This window comes from Artemia franciscana, chromosome 9 (assembly GCF_032884065.1).
Source record: "Artemia franciscana chromosome 9, ASM3288406v1, whole genome shotgun sequence".
NCBI classification, from domain to species: domain Eukaryota; kingdom Metazoa; phylum Arthropoda; class Branchiopoda; order Anostraca; family Artemiidae; genus Artemia; species Artemia franciscana.
Window position 1 is genome coordinate 36313184 of NC_088871.1, and position 25267 is coordinate 36338450.

General features: G+C 34.6%; 1 protein-coding gene across 2 annotated transcripts in view; it reads right to left on the reverse strand.

Annotated features, from left to right (window-relative positions):
- The window catches only part of LOC136031353 (protein O-mannosyl-transferase TMTC4-like), a 119567-nt gene that overhangs the window by 82643 nt on the left and 11657 nt on the right, over positions 1-25267 (reverse strand). For both annotated transcript variants that reach the window (XM_065710850.1, XM_065710851.1), the window contains exons 4-7: positions 17527-17712; positions 12285-12548; positions 10130-10332; positions 4306-4465 (exon numbers count right to left, since the gene is read on the reverse strand). In XM_065710850.1, coding sequence (XP_065566922.1) covers positions 4306-4465; positions 10130-10332; positions 12285-12548; positions 17527-17712 — 813 coding nt within the window. The remainder of the gene's footprint in view (positions 1-4305; positions 4466-10129; positions 10333-12284; positions 12549-17526; positions 17713-25267) is intronic.

Genomic DNA, 25267 nt, shown 5'->3' on the forward strand with positions numbered 1-25267 from the left:
CAGAAGCGTAGAATTAACTTTTTTTAATAACAGCAAAGTAATTGAAAAGCAAACATAATTAATTTATCAGGTAGCATTTTGGTCTGACCAGCTATAACACCAATAGTGAGTAAATATACAATCTTAAATTGTAAGAATATGCTTTAGTATTACTTGAAATGAAGATCAAATAAGACATAATATAACCTCTGCAAATCCGGTTATTTCTCTCTATAAAATAGTGAATTTCAAGCTATGATGCAAATTCTAAAGCTAGTCTATAGTCATAATACTATAGTCCTAATACTATCAAGATAGTTTTACTTCGAACTTTTCTACAGATTAATCCTGACATGTCCTTTCCAGAACCAAAACGAGAGCCAGTAATTTAACTGAGCCATTGTGCGGTAGTGTTACCACATTAAGCGAAAAAAAATAATAATGCAACAATCCTAAAATGGATTGTTGCTTTATCTTAAAAGAGATTGATCCTTAAATAGATTTATCACGTTTTTATTCTGTGAAAAGCGTTTTTAATTGATTCGCTTTTACTGTACCAAAACTCTTATGTTATTTTGTGTTTTCAGTAGAGAGCTAGTTTTCTATAATCCTAGAAACACAGGCAAACATAATTAGTTCGTTTATTTGTACTAGTTTTATTTACATATATTAGATAGGCTGTGAAGTAATAATTTTTGTCTGTTTTAAGTCTTAACTTCGCTCTTTACTTCCCAAACTTTGTTTTTTTTTAAATTGATCTTTGTTCATTTTTAATTAAAATTTAATATAGAAACAACACTGCCATGATTCCTTTTTATTTATACTAATAATGTATGTTCGTTTTAAGTTTTAATGTCGCTCCTTAGTTTCAGTTGAAAACTCATTTTTAATATAATTTCAAATCATCACCGATCTAGGGGAGATAAGACACCTCTTCAAAATACTGCAAACAACCTTAACGGCTACAAAAATTTTTCAGTCTATATAAAGTTCATTATCCATACTTCGCAAAACAATATGTTTTTTCAGGAACGTTTGTTTTTCGATGAATAAAAAGCTGTTTTTAATCGGCCGACTTCGCCTGAAAAAAGCCACAATGAAGACAGGGCTTCATAAATTGTCTATTGACTAGCAGAGACTAGATGGCTACTGTAACAAAGAGAACTGTTTAATGGCTCCTTTAAAAGCTTATATTTATACCTAATTATTTTATTTACAAATTTGACTTGATAGCACATTCCAACAAATTGCAATTTCCCAATCTCGCATTTGACTCCCGGCCGAAGGCATCAAATTGAAAGATTGGCACCAGCACAACACAGACCATTCGTCAGCATGAGATAAAGATTTTCTTCATTTTAACTTTATATTTCATGTGGTATAAACAATTAGCATAATAAGAACAACTTTAGTTAGTGCATTATTAAGCAGATTATTGCTACTTACATTTTCCTTTTTGTGAAATTTCTGAATAAAGTAATTGTTATACCTCCAATCAAATTGCAATTCATCCCCACCCCCAAGAAAACAGCTTAAAAATTGCTTTTTTCGTGCCATATCGCACTTGAAGATAGTGGAATTTATATAAACCACGTACATATGAAAAACAGATTTTAATTGAGCTCTTAAGCATCTCTCTATGATGTTCTAGTAAACCGCATGGCCTGGAAAAAAGAAGGAAAAAGACCGTTTTGAGTTTTTTTTTTTATTTTAGTTACAATAGGCTGTAGTTCGCTCTTTACTAGATTCCAGCTATTGCTTCAATCATGACAAAAAGTTCATTGCAAATTCTCCCCAAAAAACAAGTTAACATTGAAATCTGTGAAATCTAATAGATGGTAGAATTTGCAAAAAGAAAAAAAAAACTAGTAAATATAAGCAATAGCTTTTAATTGAGCCATTTAACATCTATCTACGATAGTGTGGTAGCTTGCTAATGTTTCAGTAGCTTACCGATGAACAGACGACCTATGAAACTTACTAAGGGGTCAGGAAGGGGGAGTGTACGGGAGGAGTTCCTGCAAACCATCAGTTGAGGGTTCTGGAACATAACTATTGCAATAATACCTGTTTTGTACTTCAGAGCTTTTCCAATTTAGAAGTGCCAACAATAGTGTTGTTTTCAGTGTTATATCGCACTTACGAATGATACAACTGATATCGTTCAAGGGGAGAACCAGAACATGGCACAAAAAGTGCAATTTTAGTGTCATATGGCACTTGAAATGGAGGAATTTATAAAAAGCACGTAGATATGAAAAATACCTTTTTGAATGAGTCATTAAGCATCTTTCCATGATGTTCTGGTAATCCCCTAGGCCTGAAAAAAAAAGAAAAAAAAGAGCCAAGAGCTCATATGGCACTTGTGACGAGGTCGGAAGAGCCAAGAACTTCTTCCAACCAAGTTTCATTACGATCTCTCCACTCTAAGCGTTTTCCAATATTTCCGGTTTCCCCCTCTAACTCCCCCAATGTTACCGGATCCGGTTGGGATTTAAAATAAGAGCTCTGAGACAAGAGGTCCTTCTAAATATCAAATTTTATTAAGATTCGATAACCTGTTCGTAAGTTAAAAATACCTCATTTTCCAAATTAATCGTCCTTCCTCTCACCCCCCCCACCCCCAGATGGTCAAATCGGAGAAGCGACTATTTCTATTTTAACCTGGTCGGGTCCCTGATACGCCTACCAACTTTCTGCGATCGCTATATTGATCACGTATCTAGTTTCGGATCTTCTTCGTGTAAAAATTGGGGTGGTCCAAAATTCGAACCTAACACCTCTCGCATAATAAGCAAGAATCATACCCATAGACCATAAGCCATTCTTAGGGAGAACAGTCATTTGCTTTATTGGAAATAAGTTCTTCCCAACTTTCTTTTTTGCTCCCCCTCCCCCAGATGGTCAAATCGGGGAAGAAACTATTTCTGATTTAATCTAGCTTGGGCCCTGATACGCCTGCCAACTTCCATCGTCCTATCTTATCTGGAAGTGCCCAAACTAGAAAATCCCCCCAACTTCCCCAAATAAAGCGGATCCAATCCGGTTATATCAATAACTTATCTAGGACAAGTGTTTATTCTTCCCACCAAGTTTCATTCCGATCTCTACACTCTAAGCGTTTTCCAATATTTCCGGTTTCCCCATCAAATTCCCCCCAATATCATCAGATCCGGTTGGGATTTAAAATAAGAGCTCTGAGACACAAGGTCCTTCTAAATATCCAAATTCATTAGGATCCAATCACCCGTTCGTAAATTAAAAATACCTCATTTTTTTCTAATTTTTCCGAATTAACTCCCCCCCCTAACTCCCCCAAAGAGATCGGATCCGGTCCGGTTGCTTCATTCACGTATCTACGATTTGGGCTCATTCTTCCCACCAAGTTTCATCCCGATCTCTCCACTCTAAGCGTTTTCCAATATCCCCCCCCCCACTTCCCCCAATGACACTGGATCCGGTCGGTATTTAAAATAAGAGGTCTGAGTTACGAGGTGCTTCTAAACATAAAATTTCATTAAGATCCGATCACTCGTTCGTAAGATAAAAATACCTCATTTTTTCTAATTTTTCTGAATTACCCCCCCGCCCCATCTCCCTCAAAAAGAGCGGATCCGTTCTGGTCATGTCAATCACGTATCTAGAACTTGTGCGTATTTTTCCCACCAAGTTTCATCTCTCTACTCTAAGAGTTTTCCAAGATTTCAGGTTTCCCGCTCCAACTCCTCCCAATGTCACCAGATTCGGTCAAGATTTAAAATAAGAGCTCTAAGACACGATATCCTTCTAAATATCAAATTTCATCAAGATCCGATCACTAGTTAGTTAACCGTAAGTTAAAAATACCTTATTTTTTCAACTGTTTCCGAATTAACCGTCCCCCACCCCTTTTGGTTACTGTGGGCTGTTGTTCGCTCTTTACTAGACTGCAGCTATCACTGCAACCATTATCTGCCTCCAATCCCCTCTCCTCTCTTTCTGACCTCATTACATAAATGAGATGGTCGCAGAAAACTTGAGAGAGCACTGAATGGATCGCAGATTAAAAGTTATAGCACTTATTTTAAAAGCCAAAGCTATAGTCGACCTAATAAGCACAGCTTCAGGGTATGGACCTTAGAGCATGCTAATAGCCTATTTAAAACAGAGGCTTCGTGATAAATTTCAGCAGGAGGGTGAGAGGATATGCTATCTTATGGAAATTATACGCTTGATTTTTTATTGAGATTTTAGAAGAGCGCGAAGTGAAGCTTTTGGGTCCGCAGCTTTTCCAATTTCCCCCCAACCCTGGGTTTGAACACAGCAATATAAAGATATGGAACTTACCTTACTGGATAGGTGCTGAAATGAGTAGGCAACAAGTAGACAGATACCACCGACGCTTAAATAAAGAACACGCTCGGCAATAACAAAACCAACACGAAAAAAGATGTTGGATGCAGGCAAAAATGGTACGCACAAAAATAGGAAGCTTATTGTAAGTATCCTAGAATAGAAACAAATACAATCGATAAATAAACAATTTCTGAAACCACAATGGCTTCCAAATAAAAAAATAAAAACGAATAATAACGGGTATAACTCTTAATGAAGATAATGAAATTCTCACTGTCTGCATGAATTTTACTCACATTTTCATTTCATGTTATTTATATAATATAATTACATATTATATAATTTGATTATATTTTAGTTCCCTTTAGAGATAAAGTATTACATGATTGAATAGCAAAAGACAAGAAAACATTAAAACAAAAAAGAAGACGTTTAGCATTCACTTATACAGATTTTCTCAGCTTGGACAATATGAAGTGTTGCACCGTCCTTTAGTCCGCTTCGCCGACAAAACTATCGCATGAGAAAACTTTGGTTTTATTTATTCCCCATTGATTAAACAGCTAAGTTATAAATGCCTCTATAGTTTTAAAATAGGAGACCCTTTATTATGGGAAAGGCAATTTTTTTTATGGATTGTTTTATTTTTGTAGCTTACGGTGATTTGATGGGTGTCCGGTTTAGCTGCTATTTAGTGTTTTAAAAAGGAGAGTAGATGACATCTAAGGTTTAATATAATTTTTTTGTTGTAGTTGTCATCACTGAGAGTAGTGGAGGTGGGCGTTAAAAAAAATAAAAATCTTGAAGTACCAAGGACAGCGAACATAAAGTTTTGATTGTTTTGATTGGTTACATGAAAACTTACATAGTCAAGAAATTAGGGAAAAATCGGGAATACAATTTTAAAAAAGTAATATTTTTAACATTTAGGATATAATACAGCTATAAAAAAAAGGCGTCCATGTGCAATAATGCAGTTTCTAATAGGGAGCGCCAAATATAAATCTTAACGGAATAAAAACCTTTTTCGGTTATACAGACAGGATTCCGAAATTAAAAAAGAAACGTGGGTAAAAATCAGCAAAAAAAAGCTAAAAGCATGTAGCATGAAACAGGTTAAGAGGGTATAGCTTTACTTTATAGATGTTGTTGCCTTTGCGATTCAACGAATTATCAATGTTTGACTTTTGACATAAGAGTTTTACCGAGTTTACTCAAATTAGTTTTACATACACGTTTTGATGAAACAAATACAGTGCAGCACCTTTCCGAAAATGTGACGCTGCACCAAAAATCCTCATAATTTTAAAAGAATCAAAAGGATATGTTAGGAAATCGCAAATCTATGCATAGACCTAGTTCTAAGTATAGTGTATATAAAGACCTAAGATATAGTATATGCATAAGATGTGATATGTGTAAGATATGTATAGCATATACATAGCATATGTATAGACCTAAGGGGCCCTGGTGTCCTGGAGGAAAAAAACTTTTTATTGTGATTTCCTTGGTACTTTAATCTGCTGTTTCTGCTTAAAACCAACTAAAATCTATATTCTCCGACACAAAGTCGCAACCCAAATTTTAAAATGCACTATGTGCATAAGCTAGTATTGTCCTAATTTGCCCACAAAGATAAATCTTAATCTAGTTTTTTTTTTCCAAACTACAGCACCAAATCACTAACAATCACCAAATGATTACCACATACAACACTACTAGGAACTGCAAAATGACGACTGAACGTCCCATAACTGTTTATGATCGTTTGGTAACCACACGTATGAGAATAGAATTTCCTACTTAAAGTCCATTAGAAGCGACTAAAACGTAGACTGATTAGGATATATATACAAACCTCTGCCCCCTGAGAACAAACTCAATCGAGCTTTGGGAAAAACTTTTCGTAACAACTATAGAGGTTAGACTTCTATAGAGGTTCAGTCTTGCAACAGACTGAAATGGTGACATAAAAAAAGGACAAAGCCGTGGTACTGCTACCAAAGCATAATGAGTACACACTATTATTGTGCAGACCTGTATTTTCATGCATGTTTTTGATACAAGTCATTTTATTTTCTCACATAAGCTATAAACGAGACCTTAGTTCCTCCAGAGGCATTGGTGGCGCATAGGGCGTCACCGATGAACCGATGGGTTCATCTATAAACGAGGAGGCCTTAAAATTTTCTTTCCTCAAATTCTAGGTATTTTGGCACTTACTAGGTCGAATATGGATTAAAGATACACCATTCAGTTAACTTGGGTCAAATCTCTGAAAAAAAAATGACTCATTGATAAGACATCAAAAATGCAACATATTTCCCCTCTAAAAAAATTAAAATATAAAAAACAAGGCGCTTCAAGCCTTTTTGACCTCTTGAGGTTCTTATTGAGAGATGCACACTATAGAATCAGCCTATGGTAAACTCCTTTATTCCTCCTTAATATAGCTTCGACCTTGGTAAGACAACCGGAAATACTATTCATAATAGACAAATCCTTCGGGACGCAGATTCTATGAATTATCTCCGAAAAAGGAGAGCTTAAAGAGGGTTAAGTGTTCTGTTTTGTTTTAAAATATGCCTCCTATTTAGTCTATCAAAATTCACTTGACCTCTAGAAACAAACTTTTCACTGAGAGGTTATTCATTTTTGTTTTACATCTTTAAAACTTAATTAATATTTTGCTTAAATTATCAGCTTTAATTGTGTTTTATTATGTTTAATTATTTTTATTGTATTTAAGTTATTAATTACCAGCTGACGCAGAAGTTGGTGTTTCATCCTAACAAAAGAGTTTTATCGTGAGAAACTTACCAAGATTTTATTATTTTTTATTATATAAATTATTACAAGCAAAAAAGGAAAAAATTAATAAGTATTTATCAAAATCTGGAGGGAATACAAACTAGGGAGAGGAATTGTCCTCTTCCCTACTGACACTGACTATAGGAACACTAGGATCAACAATAGTACTATTTGCTTTTCCTTATAAGTCTATTTTCAAGTGGTTCTTCGCTAACGATTCAACTTTTCGAAAAGCACTGAGATTAGCGCCTACGGACTGTGCTGGACATTGTATAAAGATAAAATAATAATAGGAGAAGAAGCTAGAGTATGTACTACAATATTCAATAATAGATATTATATAGATTATTAATATAGATAAGATTTTCTTCATCTTTTTAATAACGGCTGCTCCTTGGAATTAAACACCGAAGTTTAAGTTTTACATTATAAAACATAATACAAAACACCATAAAACGCTATGGTCTTCGTCATTACTTATAAAACATTATTCCATACTACAAAATTTTAAATTGTAGGAAAAAAGGTCGTTGACTATAACTACAACACAAATAACTTGGATATGATGGTGAAAATCGAGGAGCACCAAATGGGAGGGGATGAGGAAATTATTAGACATTATCCCAGGAGTTTCTTGAACATTAAGATGTTACAAATTATGCAATTCTTCAATGGAATTTCCCAGGTCAAATAAGCAGGCAAATTATAGATGGAGACAGAAGTAATAGTTTCTTTGAGGAGACTAGCTAGCTTCGGTAATATTGCTAGAAGAAACCAAATGCACCTTATTGGAGCAATCCAATAAAAATTGAATAAAATGCTGAGATGTAGTTGAATCCCATTGAAAAGTCTAGCAAAATAATAAGACAAAGACAATAGTAGAAAAAATACTTATTAGAAAATAGAAAAAAAAATATAAAACAAAAATAATAGAATAAAATATAATAGAAAATAGAATAGAAAAAATATTCTTGCCCACGTTAATGTAAAACTAATGCTGTAAGTGGGCAGCTTTTATTCTATCTGATATTTTCTGATTGGAGCTTAATTTATTTACTATAATTTCAATAGTGGTGTTCCAAAGACAGTACTATAACATTTGATTCAAATGTTACGAAAGGCAGCACATTGAAAAATGAAAGGCAGCACATTACGCAGCGCATTGTGCTGCCATATTGTGCTGCCTGCATATTATCAAAGTGCCACCAAATTATTAATAAAGCTATCCAATAGTTGTGTACCGATATAACGTGCAAATCATTGTGAAGCAATAATATTCTTTAGCAACAACACTTGTGGGAACAATAACGGGTAGCAATGTCACTGTGTAGCCATAGTATTATCCGAAGTTGTACAGAAATGATAATTACTAACACAAAATGTAGAACGATTATAAAACTACTTTATAGTATTTGCGATTGTAGGGATGAGTTGAAAAAGGACTAGAAGGATAAGAAAAAATTTATAAAAAAATACATTAATAACTATTCAAATGATTTTAGAAATAAATTTACAAGAGTATTATGTCAAAGACCTAAGAAAAAAAGACAATAATAGAAAAAAATATATAATAGAAACAGAAAAAAATATAAACAAAAACAATAGAAAAAATATAATAGAAAATAGAACAGAAGAAATATTCACTATTCATATTCCATTATTCTTTAAATAATAGAGAAAAATTCACTCTTCAATTACCTGTGCCTCAGTGAATTTGTTCGATAGTGAAATGTAATAAAATGTAAACATAATGTAAAAAATGTAATATATTTTTTAAGACGAGATTTCGTAATATCCTTGGAATAGAATCTAGGCTTGTATTCCCTTCTCTTACTTCGTTTATTGACTCCAATCTAAACAACAAGAGGGGATGATCTGATTTAGTGGCGTCAATTTGGACGGCGGGGGGGGCTGTGTCCATTAAATTTTGCCCTCCCCTGTATCTTGTAAAATTACTTTTTGGGGGTATTTTCGTTGAAAATTCCTTTGGGGGGAGGGAGGCTTTATGTTGAAAAAACGACTAATTTACCCCCCCCCCAATCTATATTCTCGAGAATTGACGTTACTGCTCGGGTTTGAAACAGTAAATAGCGACGAAGACCACACTGCCTTTCCATATCAAACTGAAATATCCACTAAATTGAATTCTACTGTCTTGGAAAAAATTCCCTATTGTTTCTAAATTGTTTTTGATTATTTTGGTTTTAAACAGTTGGCCTTTTTTTTTACGATACACACACCTCACTCAAAACTGGTACACATAATATCAAGAGAATTTTCATATCAAATTGGTCCATTACACCGTTCAAAGTACAAACAGGAAATACAGGAATATGGAGTCTGGTAGAAAGAAGAAAAATTTTTAATTTGAAAATAAACTAAAAATCTTTAATTATTTGAAAAAAAATTTGCAAAAGAGACGTCCATTATGAATTCTGGATGAAATAAAATATCATCTTGCAAAGCAAATCAATTCCTTTGATCCTTCTATTTTATGATCTACTGTCAATTTTTATCTTCTTTTTTTCACTTTGACAGATATGGACTGACTTTAGATTTTCTCAAACTAATAGCTGTAGTTTAGTTTGATGGAGTTAAATTTTGCATGTTCTAGCGAAAAATTTTCAGAAAATTACGACTACATTTTTTTATAACAAAAACCGGAATTTGATTCAAAATTATAACGTCTGACGTAATTAGACGTCAGAATGTCAGTTGGCGTTTTTTTTTTCTTTATTTACGTGAGTCTTTTAAAATGGCCGAGCTAAAATATATCAAAACAACCAGCAAACATAGCACGTGATTTTACTTCACAAATGGATGAAATTTTTTGCAGGAATGTAGCAGTTTAACCAATGCATAGTGAAAAGACAGCAATATATAAAATCAACTACATAGTACTAAAGCCATATGCTGTTTTGAGTATTGCCCACCCCCATATCCTGAAAAAAATATCTGAGGTCCCCTAAATTTATGGCTGCACAAAAAAATTAAGAATACTTACTTGCCGTCAGTCACCTTGACCCATTGTAAAATTTTCCTAATCCAGAGGCTGATGAAGACCCACAAAATAAGGACTACTATCAATCTGGAATCACTGGGAGATCGGACTGGTGGAATACAGCCCATAGACCAATCGAAGCAGAGCCAATCGGGCGCGAAGAGCATCCACAAGTTTATTGCGTAAACGTAGTTATAACTCAAAAACTAGAAAAAAAAACTTATCGGAGATAGATAGACACTTCTCAATGTGTCTTGAATTTCCAAGTGAACCTTCACGCCACCTCTCATAACTCCAAAGAAAACATACACTTGCAGCTATGGTTGAAAAGAATCACTGTTTATCAACTTTATGAAGAGTTACACTTCGTAAATCATGAACAAATCCATAAAAGTGTGAGGTAATTAAAGTGCTTAAATCAAATGTTTAAAAATCACTTATATGAGAGTTATTCATTTTCGTCTTCGTAAATTTACTCCAAATATTCTGGATTAAAACTCACTTAAATAGTCCTTAAAGTCTTGATTACAGATAGATATTAATTCGTATATAATCAATAAACAATAGTGAACAATGAGAGGATATACAACATCATGTAGGCTTTACGGTTAGGAATTACCTACAAACATTTACCAAGATTAGGGTACCAGGTTTCTGGGATCCCTAGCAACCCAACAGAAACACAAATAGTTTGATCAGTGACTAACTGTTTTAAATAGGTTTAGTTTTCAATTCTTGTTTTTTCAAACTTCATTTTTATATCTTTTTATTCAGCTTTGTTCTATTTTTCTGATTTATTATTTTCTGTTCTTCGCACTTTTTTTTCTCTATTTTCTATACTTTTTAAATCGTCTTTTCCAACTCAAAACGACCGAGCGGTGATCTTTGCTGAACTACTTCAATTTTTCTGTTTTGTTCTTTTGTTCTCAATTCTTTCTATTTCTATTTTGTTTAAAGGGTTGTTGTTTTTTTTTTCAAACATCGTTTTGGTATCTTTTTATTCAGCTTGGTTCTACTTTTCTGATTTATTTTTTCTATTGTTAGCACTTTTCTTTATCTCTATTTTCTAAAGTGTTTTAATCTTCTTCTTGCAGTGACAAACGACCGAGTAGGAAGTCTTTGTCGATCTACCTCAATCGCTCTGTTTTGTCCTCAATTCTTTCTATTTCTATTTTGTTTGAAGGCTTGTTATTTTTCAAACACAGTTTTGGTATCTTTTTATTCAGCTTGGTTCTATTTTTCTGATTTATTTTTATCTGTTTTTCCCACTTTTCTTTTTTCTATTTACTAAAGTTTTTTAATCTTCTTCTTGCAGTGACAAACGACCGAGCAGGAGGTCTTTGCTGACCTATATCAATCTTTCTATTTTGTTTTTATGTTCCAAATTCTTTCTTCTTTTTTTAAAGTCTGAAAAATTACCCTCACTTTTGTTTGTTTGATTACTATGCCTGATCATTTTGGTCTCAGAATCTATTTAATAACTGACTATAAAACTATGCCAAATATGCAGGCGTGGAATGGCTAAGAAACTACTATGAGAGATATTCATAGCCAACAATTGATATCAATGCTAATGTGAATATTGGTGTTTACACTTTAAGGTGTACGGCTTAATAATTTGAGCCTTATTGAAGGCTCAAAACCAGACAAGCCCACATTTCCCAATTAAAAACATTGTATTATATATATATATAATAATACAGTGTTTTTAATTGGAAAATGTGCGCTTGTTTGGTTTTGAGCCTTCAATAAGGCTTACGACATTAAGATGAAATTTTAGGGAAATATTTAGACGTTGTCAAACAAAATCAAATCCACTTTGTGCGACAATGTGCGTGGTTTCACTTTCAGTCAGCGAAAAAAAGGAGAAAATCATACTACAGAGGGACATTACAGCTGCAAAACAACGGCCTACGAGCTCACGACCTTATTTTTATCTGCAAATTAGATACATCCATGCAAATACGACGGGTGGATAAAGACCCCTTTTGAAAAACCTTTCTCCATTTCTAACGTATCTACGAAAATCCACGAGACTCCTTTTTCATTTTGGGCACACAATCTTGCAATGCTTCTAATAATTGAATATATTGGTAATATAACCTATTTCTTTTGTCACTACCCTTTTAGCCATTAAAAAGTTGTAAAAAAAACTTACTCTCGATGACAGAAAAGGCTCAAACGAACCAGGGTTGTCAACATCTTTAAACTCGGGCAAGCTTGAACCCATTAGCCAAAATCTTCCTAATAACAAAAACACAGCTCCAAGGTAAAGAAAGATCTGTCGCCACAGTAAACATTTGACTTGAATTTTTCCAAGTTCGGTGCACAAAGATGAAAACTGGAAGCTCTTGAGTAATACCAACAATCGATGTAAAATACTTTGACTAGTACAAAGGATATCATGCAAAGAACAAAATATCTAGAAATAAAATGAAACAGAAATGAAACAGGAAAATTCTTGCAGAAAAGTGAAAAAGTTAGTAAAAGATTGAATTTAAAATCTATTAGTTAAACAAGAAACACTTCTAATTAATAATTAAATAGCTTTACCAAATCGTCTTCTAAGTAAAATTTCAAGCTGTTGTAGACATCTTTTTAATGGTCAGTGATATTCTTATTATACTGATGGAGAAGCAAGTTATTGAAGAAAGTTTTGATGCTTCATTACAAAACTAAGCCCTTTTAACAAGATTACCAGTAACAAGATTACCAGTAAAAAATCTATTAAGCTGACCTTATATACGAGTCAGCCTATAAACAATATTCGGGTAGGTATTTTCACAAACACTCAGAAAGTAAATTTTTCTAAACTATAGACCTTAGAACATAAATATTCACTTTTTGATAAATCAGAAGCATTCCTTTTGGCAATGTATAGTTTCTGTACATGAAATTGATAAATCTTATGTTTCTTTGAGAAAACAATAACAATTTTCAGTGACTGATACTTCAGGAAAACTTATTTTAAGAATGGAAGACCCCGTTTGGATTTCTGACAATCCATCTCGCAAAATTTATAGTTAGCAAACTTTTGCCTAGGTGTTGGCTTGTGCTGAGATATAGTGTACAAGATGATTCATCAAAGCATAGTTTACCAGCTTTTGCCCATTTTCACATCTATGGCCCAGTCAGAACTTTCCAAGGACTTGCGTGGGGATATCAGACAGACCAACTCTCGCGTTGAAACTCTCGCGTAGTAACATGGTGCTAATATGATGAAAGTGGTGCTAGTTTTTATGCATAATACTCAAAGTTCATCAGCCAATAGGCTGACAAAGTAGGAGCCAACCTACTAAGCTCCAGCCAGTAACTAGTAGGTAAGACACATACGTAATCAGGGGGAGCTTCATCCCCCCTCCCTCTTCCGAATTTCCAAGGCTTTTACTATGTTCCTCATCATTTAGTCAATTTTTCTTACTTTTTATCTAATTTTTGGTCTTTGACATACATGTCTGCATTAAAAAACGGGATTTCAGCATGATCAAACACGTTTTTCTAAAAGAAGAATCTGAAAAATGGACAATTTCGTTCTCAGGCTTGGACCTGGTTACTGAGTTAACGGAATTGGTATCAATAGTATTGACAGTGATTATTATTGATGTTTTTCTATATCGATAAAGTATAGATTAATATCGTTTAATATCGATACTGATATAAGTACCAGTACATTATTGATACTGATGTCCACCTATTGTGATTCATTGCTTCTAAAAATCTCCCGATGTCTGAGAAACTGTTTTATGGTTTCAACTGTAATCGCACAAATTTTGACTTTTAGTTAACACTTTCTGATTCTGAGCAACGAATTTTATTTTCATATCTATATTACATGTAAGGGAACCTATTAAATCACTGATTTTCATTAACTAAGAACAATATAGCATATTTTGTAAAAGTGAATCTTCTGTACAACGCCCTTGAAAACCGAGACTGGGCCCACGGGACAAACTTCTTCGCTGTCCCCTCCTTCTCCACCTTTTGCAACACACCACCAATACAAATTATTATGAATTCTCATAGCATTTACACTGAAAGTAATGAAGTACATGCATGATTCTCCTCGTTAACTTCTGTAACCTGTCCATAAACCTCTTTCTCATAAACCACAAACCTCATTGTCTCCATAAACCTTTTTGTTCTATATAGTTCTCATTCTAAAGCTCAATCTAATTGTACAGCGTTAGTAGAAGCGTTGGGATATTGTGTGTTCCAGTACTGTTTCAAGTAATTTCGCTTATTTTCATCATTAAAACCAACTATTTTTTTTAAATGATTTTCGGGTAGGACAAGTTCTGTGAATGAAAAATGACAGATTCCCAATGATCGCCCTTTTTGGCCAATTATTTAGGGCCAAACAAAGCAGGTCGTCCCTGATTTGAGTGGAAAAGAGGTCGTAAGAGAGGATTTGAATGAAATTGTGACTTCTTAGGAGAGTGTAAAGAAGGATGCTTTGAATAGATTGGGATGGAGGAGGATGGTGCGCAGCTGTGCTAGTCTCACGCGGCTTGATGCTGTAGTCATTTGAAAGTAGTAGTAGTAGTCTTTCAAGATATACAGGGAATAATAGCTTTAGACAAATAATATAAATCATAGTAGTTTTTAAAGTATAGTAGAGTACACACGAATAGTAGAGTACAGTGGCTATGGAACGCAGATATAATGTATTTGAGAGAGGCAGGAAGGTTTCTTTGTTTTTTTTAATTGAGATTTTATATGAGTAGTTTAATGTTAGAAAAGATAGAATAGTGAAAGAAAATGTGAGAAAACTATGTCAAAAATAAAAAAGGTAATAAATTTCATTTCCTAGAAAATGAAAAGGGAGAGCAAACGAGGAAAGGAGTTACATCCAGAATATCTCAACAAGGACTAAATAGCACAGGATAAAGAAAAGAAGAAGAATTTTAAGATTTGTACTAGAAAAGGAATTTATATATTTTTTAATATTATAGTCTATTTTTGAAAATAAAACGCGAAATAGAGCCCAAAATAGGGCAGTGAAAGCTACTTTTCTTCTCCCTCGGCTTTACCCTTCCTCTGATTTTTATAATGTTACTGGAATAGCTCTGCTGGATCGTATAGTAGGTAAAAGTAATCTTTATTTAGCGCATTCTGCTTTTCTAGGTACTCTTCCACCGCCCCTGCAGCAATTTTTTACACAGACAGGCTCAGGTAGGTGCTCTTTTTTTACGTAGTTCTTCTCGACGATTTATTTTACCCAAACGATCATCTACAGCAGCCCTGTTTATCAATCAATTCTATTATGTAACTCCATCCCTCCGGATGTCCCTCTATTTCTTTCTACAAAGGCAGTTTTTCGTTGGGTCTTTCCAGTTTAGTAATTTTTCTCTTTCTCTCTCTCCTCCGTTTTTTTCCTGTTTTCTCTTTCCCTATTGTTTCTCACCTTTTTGAAAATTTTCTCAATTGATACATCTGTCTCCTGTTCTTTTCAAAATTGCTTTTCAGGAATCTTCTTAACTTTAAAGTCCTTGCTTATTTGTGTTTTTTTTTTCTGATGTTTTAATATTATCGTTGTATTTCCTGTGTCTCTACTTATTTCTATTATTTTAATTCCTACCAGTGTTTTTTTTTTTTTTTTTTGCTGTATGCTAGTGTTTATTCTCTTTCTTCTTTATTTCATACGTGTTATTCGATTTACGGTATTATTTATGCTTCTTTTGGAGCTCTTGACACTAAAAGCTTCTTTGGTCAAATAAATTTTTACGGTTGTAAAAGTGTTTTAGTATTAATAAAATTAATACTAATTGATTAATGATTAAAATAGGCTATACGGGAATATATGAAGTAATTTTCGACATGGCAAATAAAAATATAACCAAGGTTCTGGCTTTTCCCCTGTGATCTAGCTCAACTGGAAGATTTCAAACACATAACGATAGTCAAATATAACAATACTCCCTCAATGAATCAAAAAATTAAACTTTAAAACAGCAATCCTACAATTCAAATTAAAAAGAAAAAAAAATCAAACCAATTCAATTTTTCTACTAACAAATATACTATCTTACTAAACTAAAAAAAAAATATTATCTCATATCAAGAAAAAACAAATTTTCAAAGAATAAGGATTTGTTTTTTATGAAATTTCTGTTTTATAGCTATCAAGCTGAAAAATCGACAACGACACCGAAACGGTAGAATAGCTTGAACAACACGGTAAAATAAGCATGTTAAAATAAACGTTTATTTTTGTAGAAATAAGCAATAAAGAGGTTGTTAGAATAAACAGTAAAAATGATTTAATCTCATTTACTACATCTACAAGAATGTTATCAAAAAAATTTCTGTTGCAAAAAGTTTATTATGTTTTGTGTAGAGGGCGGGGGAGCAATAAAAGTTGTTCATATCCACCCAGGAAACAACCATTTTTCTTAGAATTTTACATTTTAAATTTTTGGACCTTTTTTTCTTGCACGAGTTTTCAAATACAGAATAGAAACATTCTTTAAACAGTTCAATCAGAAAGAAAATGTTACCTGGCCCCTGGTAGCCCATCAGCCCAACATCTAAAGCTTTGTTTCTATCCGGATCATGGCCTGTTGTTAAATCCCTTAGCTGTTCAGCCAGCAGAATCTAAGTTAATTAGGTACAATTTTCAATGGTTTCATCTATTTGTGCCATATACTACAGTTGATTCTAACTTATCGATTAGGGAGGTCAGAGAGAGCCCCCAACACCTATTTTTATACTTTGTTCCAACTTGTTACTTTTCATAAAACTTGGTAACCTTAGCTATGCATCGCGACAAATTCCCAGTTACACGACCGATTCTTACGGATCAAGGATTTTCCTTATACTAAACTTCACGAATATCTCTCGATAAAATAAAATACACTCCTCGTCCTTAAAAAGAAACATGCCGCTTCTTCAATGTGGTTCAAACTGCGCACCTCCCATCTAATAGGTACGGCAGTGGTTTCATTTGAAATGGAATCTTTACTAGTCAACAAAATGACTTGTAGCTTAGTTACTTTTTTACAGAAAGGGTGTGCAAAAGCACAGGATGGCTGGCTCCAGGGACAAATCTCTAGCATTTTTATGGGGGGGGGTCAAGAAGGATTCATATCTGGATAAGCAAGGGGCATGGGCTCTATAATATTTTTTCAAATTATTGGAGGAGCAACTGCCCCCTTCCCCCCATCCCAAACGACGCCCCTGGCTGGCCCTGACCCGCCACTGCAAATCCTGGCTGAAGGGATATGAAATGGTGATCTACACCGTCAGTTTGGACTGTAGAGTCTATGGCCGCATCCTTAGTTACTTTTTAGTTATTTGTGGTCACAATGTCTTTGACATCACTTTTTTTAATTCCCGTTCGTTGTGGGCTTTTTCATACTTACCTCCGACTTACCAAGGAGCTACTTACAAAAGTAACTTACCAATGCCATAATTCCCTGTTCTTTGCATAACACAGATAGACAGCAAAATGCTATTGAAAGGATCAAAAAAAGACTTTGAGTGTATAAGCTCGATGAGTTGTTTCTGGCACAGTAGAAATAACACAGACATGACAAGTTAAAAAATATAGCACAAAGAAGATCTGCACGTCCAACCAATGCTGATACCTAGAAATACAATAGGATAAGCTATTAGAAGAAAGATAGTACCTCACAAAATATTTATTCAATCATAGTTAAAATGCTTTCAAAATGATCGTACTTAAATTGTATGTATTTAAAGAAGCTTTTCGAGTTTTCAGTAAATATGTCCAACAGTTTAATTTTACCTCAAATTTGAAGTTTTAATTCTAATTTAACTCTCATTGAACAAATCTAATTGAAAGAAAAAAGACACTTCCAATGAGTTGATGTGGTTGCAATCTCTTCCATTCTTGGTAAGTTCTCAGCGACATTTAGTCGAATAGAAATTAGCTAGAGCTTTAGCTTTTTTACTTCGAGCTTTATCGTTCCTCTTTTCTTATATCTTTGTGTCTTTTTTTTTTTGTAAGCAAATACCCTGTTAAATAAGTACATGACGTAAGTAAAGTAACCACACGTGACGACCCCGTTATAGGGGTTTGTTTGTGCCTATTTTGAGGGGTTATTAGTATCTTGTTAACTTTATAGTTTTGTAGCAATATCGAATTGATTGCGTTTATATTGAGTATAATATATATTGAGTATTTTATATTGAGTATAAGGAAACGTTTCTTTGATTTAATAACAACAAGTTTTTACACATTCAGAAAATACTGTAAATAGAGAAATTGCAATTAAGTTTTGCACTGTAATTTTGTGTCACAAAAGAAAAAAAAAGTCCCGGGTGCCATGTAGGACTGCGGTTAATAATTTGTTGATGGGAATACACCTAAGAAAATTAAATAAATCCGGGCAAATTTCGAAAAGAATGCTAGTATAAAATTTAACTTGCGAAATCACTTTACACAAATTGTTTATACTAGTTCAACCATAAAACCGAATCAGATGTATCAAGAAACAGGAAAATAGGGGAAAAGGTGAATTAAATCTGGCTGCTGTAGTGATATTTCAAACCGTATAAGCGAAGACAAAACAAAACCGGGACTTTGGTGGATTTAGATGAACGCATTGAACACAGTTGAATAGTCTCTCCTATCGGAGTATCTTAGCTGAACAGCCTATTTTCGCATTTGTACATTTTTCATCGTTCAGTCCAAAAGCAATAAAAGATACAATAATTAAAACGAACATATTTTGCAACTGATTTAAATAAAGGTTTTCATCAAATACATTTCACACAAAACGAACAATGGGGTTGTCAGCATCTACTGAATCTGCTTACATAATTTGCTTACACGAATCTACTTATATAATTATACTCTTCTTGATTTTTCACACATAAATAGAATTACAAAGTAAGTGTGCTAAAAACTTATGTGGTCATTCTGGTGTTTACAACATTCGGCCTTAAAAATGAACCTACCCATTTGAGACGCTATTGTAAGCGTTAATAAAATGTTTTAAAGGAAGGCACGTCAGCCAGAGAGGGGGGAACTACCCTCCCCTTAGATTTTCAAATACACCTTTTTGGATTTCAATCGAAAAATACTTTTTTGGTATTTTTATCAAGAAAATTAAAAAAAAACACAAAACTTGCCTCCTCTCCCCTTGATTTTGAACAACTCATTTTGCTCCCTCCCCTAATATATATATATATATATATATATATATATATATATATATATATATATATATATATATATATATATATATATATATATATTAAGTGGATGATTCTTTGGAACCACCTGAACTATCCAACGTGATAAGACCAAGACAACACCCCGAATAAATTAAATTTACAACGGGTGAGAATCAACAACCTGGACTATCAAATGAGACTAAGACCCAAACAACGAAAATTTACAAGTGTCATAAACGATAATTCGTTGGAAGAGAAAGAGGTTTTTGTCCCACCACCTAACAATTAACAAATCTACAACCTGGACCGTCGTGTAAAATTAGACCAATAAGGGTGGCTAAGCTAAAGGGCATAGGCAAATTGTCAAAAGTAATGAAAATCCATAACGAAAGAGAAGTTGATAAAGTCATCAATGCTTACCATGCCTTTTTTTAAAAAAAAAATAAGTTTCTGCGATATGCATTTCATCATGACAAAAGACAAACTGGAGAAAAAGTAGACGTTCAACATTTTATAAAAGCTCCAAACAATGAAATAGCTATAAATAACGAAGTGAGAATTGCAACAGCTACAGAAAATGGCATGGAACAAACGACACTGACAATCACTTTGAATAGTAAACGAAATTTTAAACAGTAATCTGTGGTTGGAAACTGGAAAAGACGTCTTTGTTATCTGTAACGCATTAAGAATTTAAATGAGATGATGCATGAATCTTAACTGCTAAGGCAAAAGGCGTGGAAAAAACTTTCTGAGGTAAAGATGAACAAATGACTGGCCATAAAACGATCGAAATAGGTCAGCACTTTAAGAAAGAATTCGTCTTTTTCCCAGGGTGGCTGTATCGAACCTTTTCTGAAGTCATGACATCAGGAAAAGGATCAAATTGTCTGCGGTTAGAAAATTCCAGGATTTACCAGTAAAACGTAGGAGTGACCTATGTTAGAGTTTTTACAGCCCATATAACCATGAATCAGTCTGATTCAAGTGCTTGTCCAGTAAACATTTAGTGAACCAAGTTCTTTTATGTAGTTATCCTCAGTATCCTCAGGCTTATCCTCAGTTGCTTGCCAGCATTCATCCGTTTGGAGCTAGTGCGCGCTGGTGGATGCTATTGCTTATTTAGGATATTTGTTCTGTTTGAATTGTTTGAACACTTGCCAGTAAGTCTCTGTTTAATGGATTTTTGATTTGGTTATTCACCAATCTAGGGGAGATTATTGAATAATTTTATGATGTCTCTTACGAAGTTGTACTTTGATCAGAAACCCACTGAGCTTATGACGAAGAGTCTTAGCCTGGAAAAGAGGATTGAGGTTTTGCGAAATGAGAATTTGGAACTTAAAGAAGAAAATACGGTTCTCAAAACCAAAGTAGTAAATCTAAAAAAGTCTTGTCTTCAGGTTGAACTTGTTCAAAAAGACAGAATATTCTACTTCACGGTATACCAGCTGTTCAAGGTGGTAACTCAGAAAATGCTACTCGTGAGTTTCTCGCTGAAATAGGAGTCAGCAACGCAAATTCAATGCCCTTCGTCAAGTGCTATCGTTTGAATGGAAAGAAACCATCAGGCTCTAATACTAGGGCAACGTCTAGGACTACACTAAAAGCCGGGCCAGTTTTCGTCACTTTGGCTAATTTAGCAGATAAAGACGCTATTATGAAAAATTGTGGTAAGCTGAAGGGATCTGGAAAAAGTATCACTTCTGATCTCCCGCGTGAATTGGCACGTCGTAGAAAAGAACTGCTATCTTTCGGCTATAATCGGCGTACATCATCTGAAACTTCAACAAGAGTTGCTGAAACCCGAGTAATAACGAAAGGAATTAGTGTATGGATTGAAGCGAAAAAGTCTTCAAATAGTAAGACTTGGTTGCGAATTGAGGACTCATGTTTTGACCCCTTTAAACTATCTAGTAATGCGACCTCTGTGGTTCCCTCCCCCGCTGTGATAGTCGGAGGTGATGAGTAATATGTGTGAATTGTTCATTTTTTTAGTGATTCGTTTGATGTTTGTTAGTTCTTATTTTTTTTTCTATAAATTTTTCTCCTGGATTGGGAGATTTAGTTATGTTTTTGTTGTTTTTCATTTTGTATACAAGTTTTTCTCTTATTCAAGTTTTCTGTTTTTGGCCTTTATTTTTTCTGTTTCAGTTTCTTTTTTCTCAAAAAATGAGTTCATCGTTCTGTTTGCCTAGTTGCTGTCCACATGTCATTGTTATGAAGATGCCAAGCTGGGTGGTGAGTGGCACATGATGGATCATAGTTTGTATGTTTTTTTTTTTATTTGTCTGACTCTAGTTTGGGTGACATCTCCTCCTTGGGTGAGCGACTATTTCATCTTCAAAATAACCCTATTGATGTTCTTAGTTTGATAAATAATTCAGTTGGTCAGTCTAACAAATCACCATCAAATCCCCATTTTTCAGTTAGTAGTAAATACGTATCGGATTTAGATCGAGCATCCAAACGAGATGATAGATTCTCTATACTTCAGCTTAATGTTCCGGGTCTTTGCTCTTTGTTTGATGAGTTGAAAAAAATTGTGCGTAGTGGCCACCCTGACTTCATTGGTCTTTGTGAGACTTTCCTTGATTCGAAAAACAAATCTCTATTGCATTTCCCTGGGTACAAGATGGAATATTCGAATCGAAGTAGGATGGCTAAAGGTGGCCTTGCTGTTTATGTTTCGGAATATCTTCCGTACTCTATTAGACATGACCTGTCAAGAAATGAAGAAGGAATTTTTGAATCCATATTTATCGAGATTAAAACCCGTGCTAAAACTTTGATTGTTGGTAACATATACCGGTCTCCTAGTGGGTCTGTTCCCTCTTTCCTTCAGATTCTTGATGAGGTCTTGGAAATAATCCAACTTCATTCATGTGAACTTGTAATTATGGGCGACTTCGACCTCAATTTGTGTGGCCGGAGGTCATCCTCGACCTTGGATTTTCTTTCGACAATGCTCGCTTGTGGAACACTGCCTTCTGCATGCATTCCAACTCGCATAACTAACGCTACTGCTTCTTTGCTTGATAATATTTTTTTATCTTTGACCTTGGTGCGAAATCCTATATTGATGAGTGATATCTCAGACCATTTTCCTGTTTTTTCCATGTATGATTTTTCCGATTCGTTGCCAAGGAGGAGGCAAGAAGCACGTTTTTCCTCTTTAAAATTTAATAATCAGGGCTTGCATATTCTTAGGTCACGGTTGGCAGGTCGTTCGTGGAGTATTTTTGAAAATGGATCTGACATAGATTCTTTGTTTAATTCGTTTTATGATTCTTCGAAAGAAGTTATCTTTGATACATGTGATGCACCCCAGTTGAATCCAGCATCAAAAAGAACAACCCCTTTGAATCCTTGGATGACCCCTGGACTCCTTAAAAGTTGGAGGAAGAAAAATTATCTTTGGAAGGCTTACAGGTACTCTAAGCCATTTTCGCGTGATTCTCGGCTTCAACTTTTCAAAGCTTATAGAAGAGTTTACAATTCGCTTTGCCGAAGGGCTAAATCGTTATTTTATCATAGAAAATTCTCCGCGTGCGGTAAAGACATTAGGAAGACATGGCAAGTAATCAATTCTGTTATCAGACCATCTTTTCTGCCTCCTTCTGTCCCTTCAAGTGTTGTGATTGATGGGAAAAATGTAGAGGGTGAGCTAAAAGTTCAAGATGCGTTTACTTCCTAGTTTTCTAATATCGGCAAAACTACAGCCTCTTCTGTAAGTCCTTCTTCTTCTCTACCTGATTTTAGGTCTTATCTAGGACTGCCTTGTCCTAAATCAATGGCATTGGAACCTGTCTCCGAAGCTGAAATAGTCAGAATTGTCAATTGTTTGAGGGGTTCTTCATCCTCTGGCCCAGACCGTATTCCGACTAAGGTTGTCAAGTTCATTCTTCCTGTCATTGTGTGTGCCCTCACGAGACTTGTCAATCTTTCTTTTGAAAACGGTGTCTTCCTAAGTTCTCTAAAGCTTGCTCGTGTTATCATCCTTTTTAAGGGTGGATCAAGGAATGATCCTGCAAATTACCGTCCCTTATCTCTTTTATCAGTGTTTAGTAAAATTTTTGAAAAAGCTATGCTTTCTCGACTTCTTGATTTTCTTAATTCTAATTCATGATTTTCAGTTTGGTTTTAGGGCGAAACACTCAACTGAGCATGCATGTGCAACTCTCTTGAATTATTCAAATTCAGCTCTTGACTCTGGTTTGATACCTGCTGCTCTTTTTCTTGATGTTCGAAAAGCGTTTGACTCATTAACACACAAGATTCTTCTTTTGAAAATGTCCCATATTGGTATAAGAGGGAATGCTTATTCATGGTTTCTATCATATTTATCTGGTCGAGTCATCTCGGTTCATCCGGACTTTTCTAATCCTTCTGGAATAGAGTTTGGCGTTCCACAAGGATCTGTCATTGGACCGATACTCTTTTTAATCTACGTCAATGACCTTATTAATGCGGTTAAAAATTTGAAACCTACCATTTGCTGTCGTCTTTGCCAACCAGTATCCGTCACAAGCTGTGACAAGAGTTTGTCCTTACCAGATACACTTATTGCTTTTGCTGATGACAGTACTCTTGGCACAGCTGGTAGAACTGAGTCTGATCTTCGTTCAAGGATGATAGCCCTTTTTGAAAGAGTTATCCAGTGGTTTGATGTAAATTATCTCGCCTTAAATGTCGAAAAGTCATGTTTTCTCATTTTCTCCGGAGTCTCAAAGGCTTGCCCTGATTTAAATGAAATAAATGTATCAACAGGTTTTCTAAGTAGACCTAAGGATCGTTACGTGCGATTCCTAGGCATCTTTCTTGACGAAAATCTTTCCTTCAAGCCTCATATTGACCTGATTAAAACGAAAGTCTCCTGGAGTCTTGGTATCCTTTGAAAGCTCACACATATTTTCAGGGTTGATTCTTGAAATCTTGTTCTGCAGCCTAGTTCAGTCTGATGTTTCATATTGTTCTGTCATGTTGATGTCAACTTTTCCTTTGTTTCTGAAGCAACTTTCAAAACTTTATGATAAGGCAAGGACTCTTATTCAGGAAAATAACCGATCTTCACTTAAACCCTTGCTTGATCTGAAATCTCTCTATTTTCTTTCTTGTTCTTCTTTCATATTTTTTTACAGTTGCACGGCCATCTTCCTGCTATCTATGTAATAATATATCTTTTGTTTCTGATAAATCGAATTATCATCTCCGCACTTCCAACAATTTACTGGTTCTTCACACTCCGTCAGTGAGGTCTAACTTCAACCCTCTGACAGCTTGCAACAGGATCTGGAACACGCTCCCAGAGTTCGTACGAAGCTGCCACTCGTTTGGTATGTTCAAAAATTATGTTAGAGATTTTCTAGCTAGTAAATAATTTTGTTTGTTTGTTTTTTTTGTCTCTTTATTTTATATTCCGGTTTCCCTTGGAGTTGATGTCTCTGGATTGAGTTGGATATTTAATTGAGTTGGTGAAATCATGTGCTACCCCCTGCCTAGCTTGTCATTTTTTGGAGATTATTAAGGTGGGCGACTCAATTTTGTTTTTTGGATTTTGTTTATATATTTTTTTTTTGTTGGTATTTTTTTCTCCCCTGTTCTTTCCCGGCCATGGAGCCTTATAAGGGAGATTGTCTTGAAGCATTTTTTTGTTTATGGATTTTATTGTTAAATAAAGAACTCAGAGCTCAGAACAGTAGAGAATCACAGGAAAAATTGAAAATGAAGCCTTAAAAATGTATACACCAGAAAATATAAAAAAAGAAGAAACTTGACTGTGTCACGGTTCAAGCAGGATCCCAACAACTGTTCCTGCGGAAAGATCTCCTAGTCTATCTCTTAGCACGTCAATATGCGTCTAAAGCTGGGTATTTAGGTGGGAAACATAGTTTTGTTCATCCCAAGCTCTCCCTAATAAAAATTCAACTGATCTCTGCAGCATTATGGACTAACCCGCTTGTTTATGCTTATGTTGTGCCTAACATTGCTTGCTTGTGC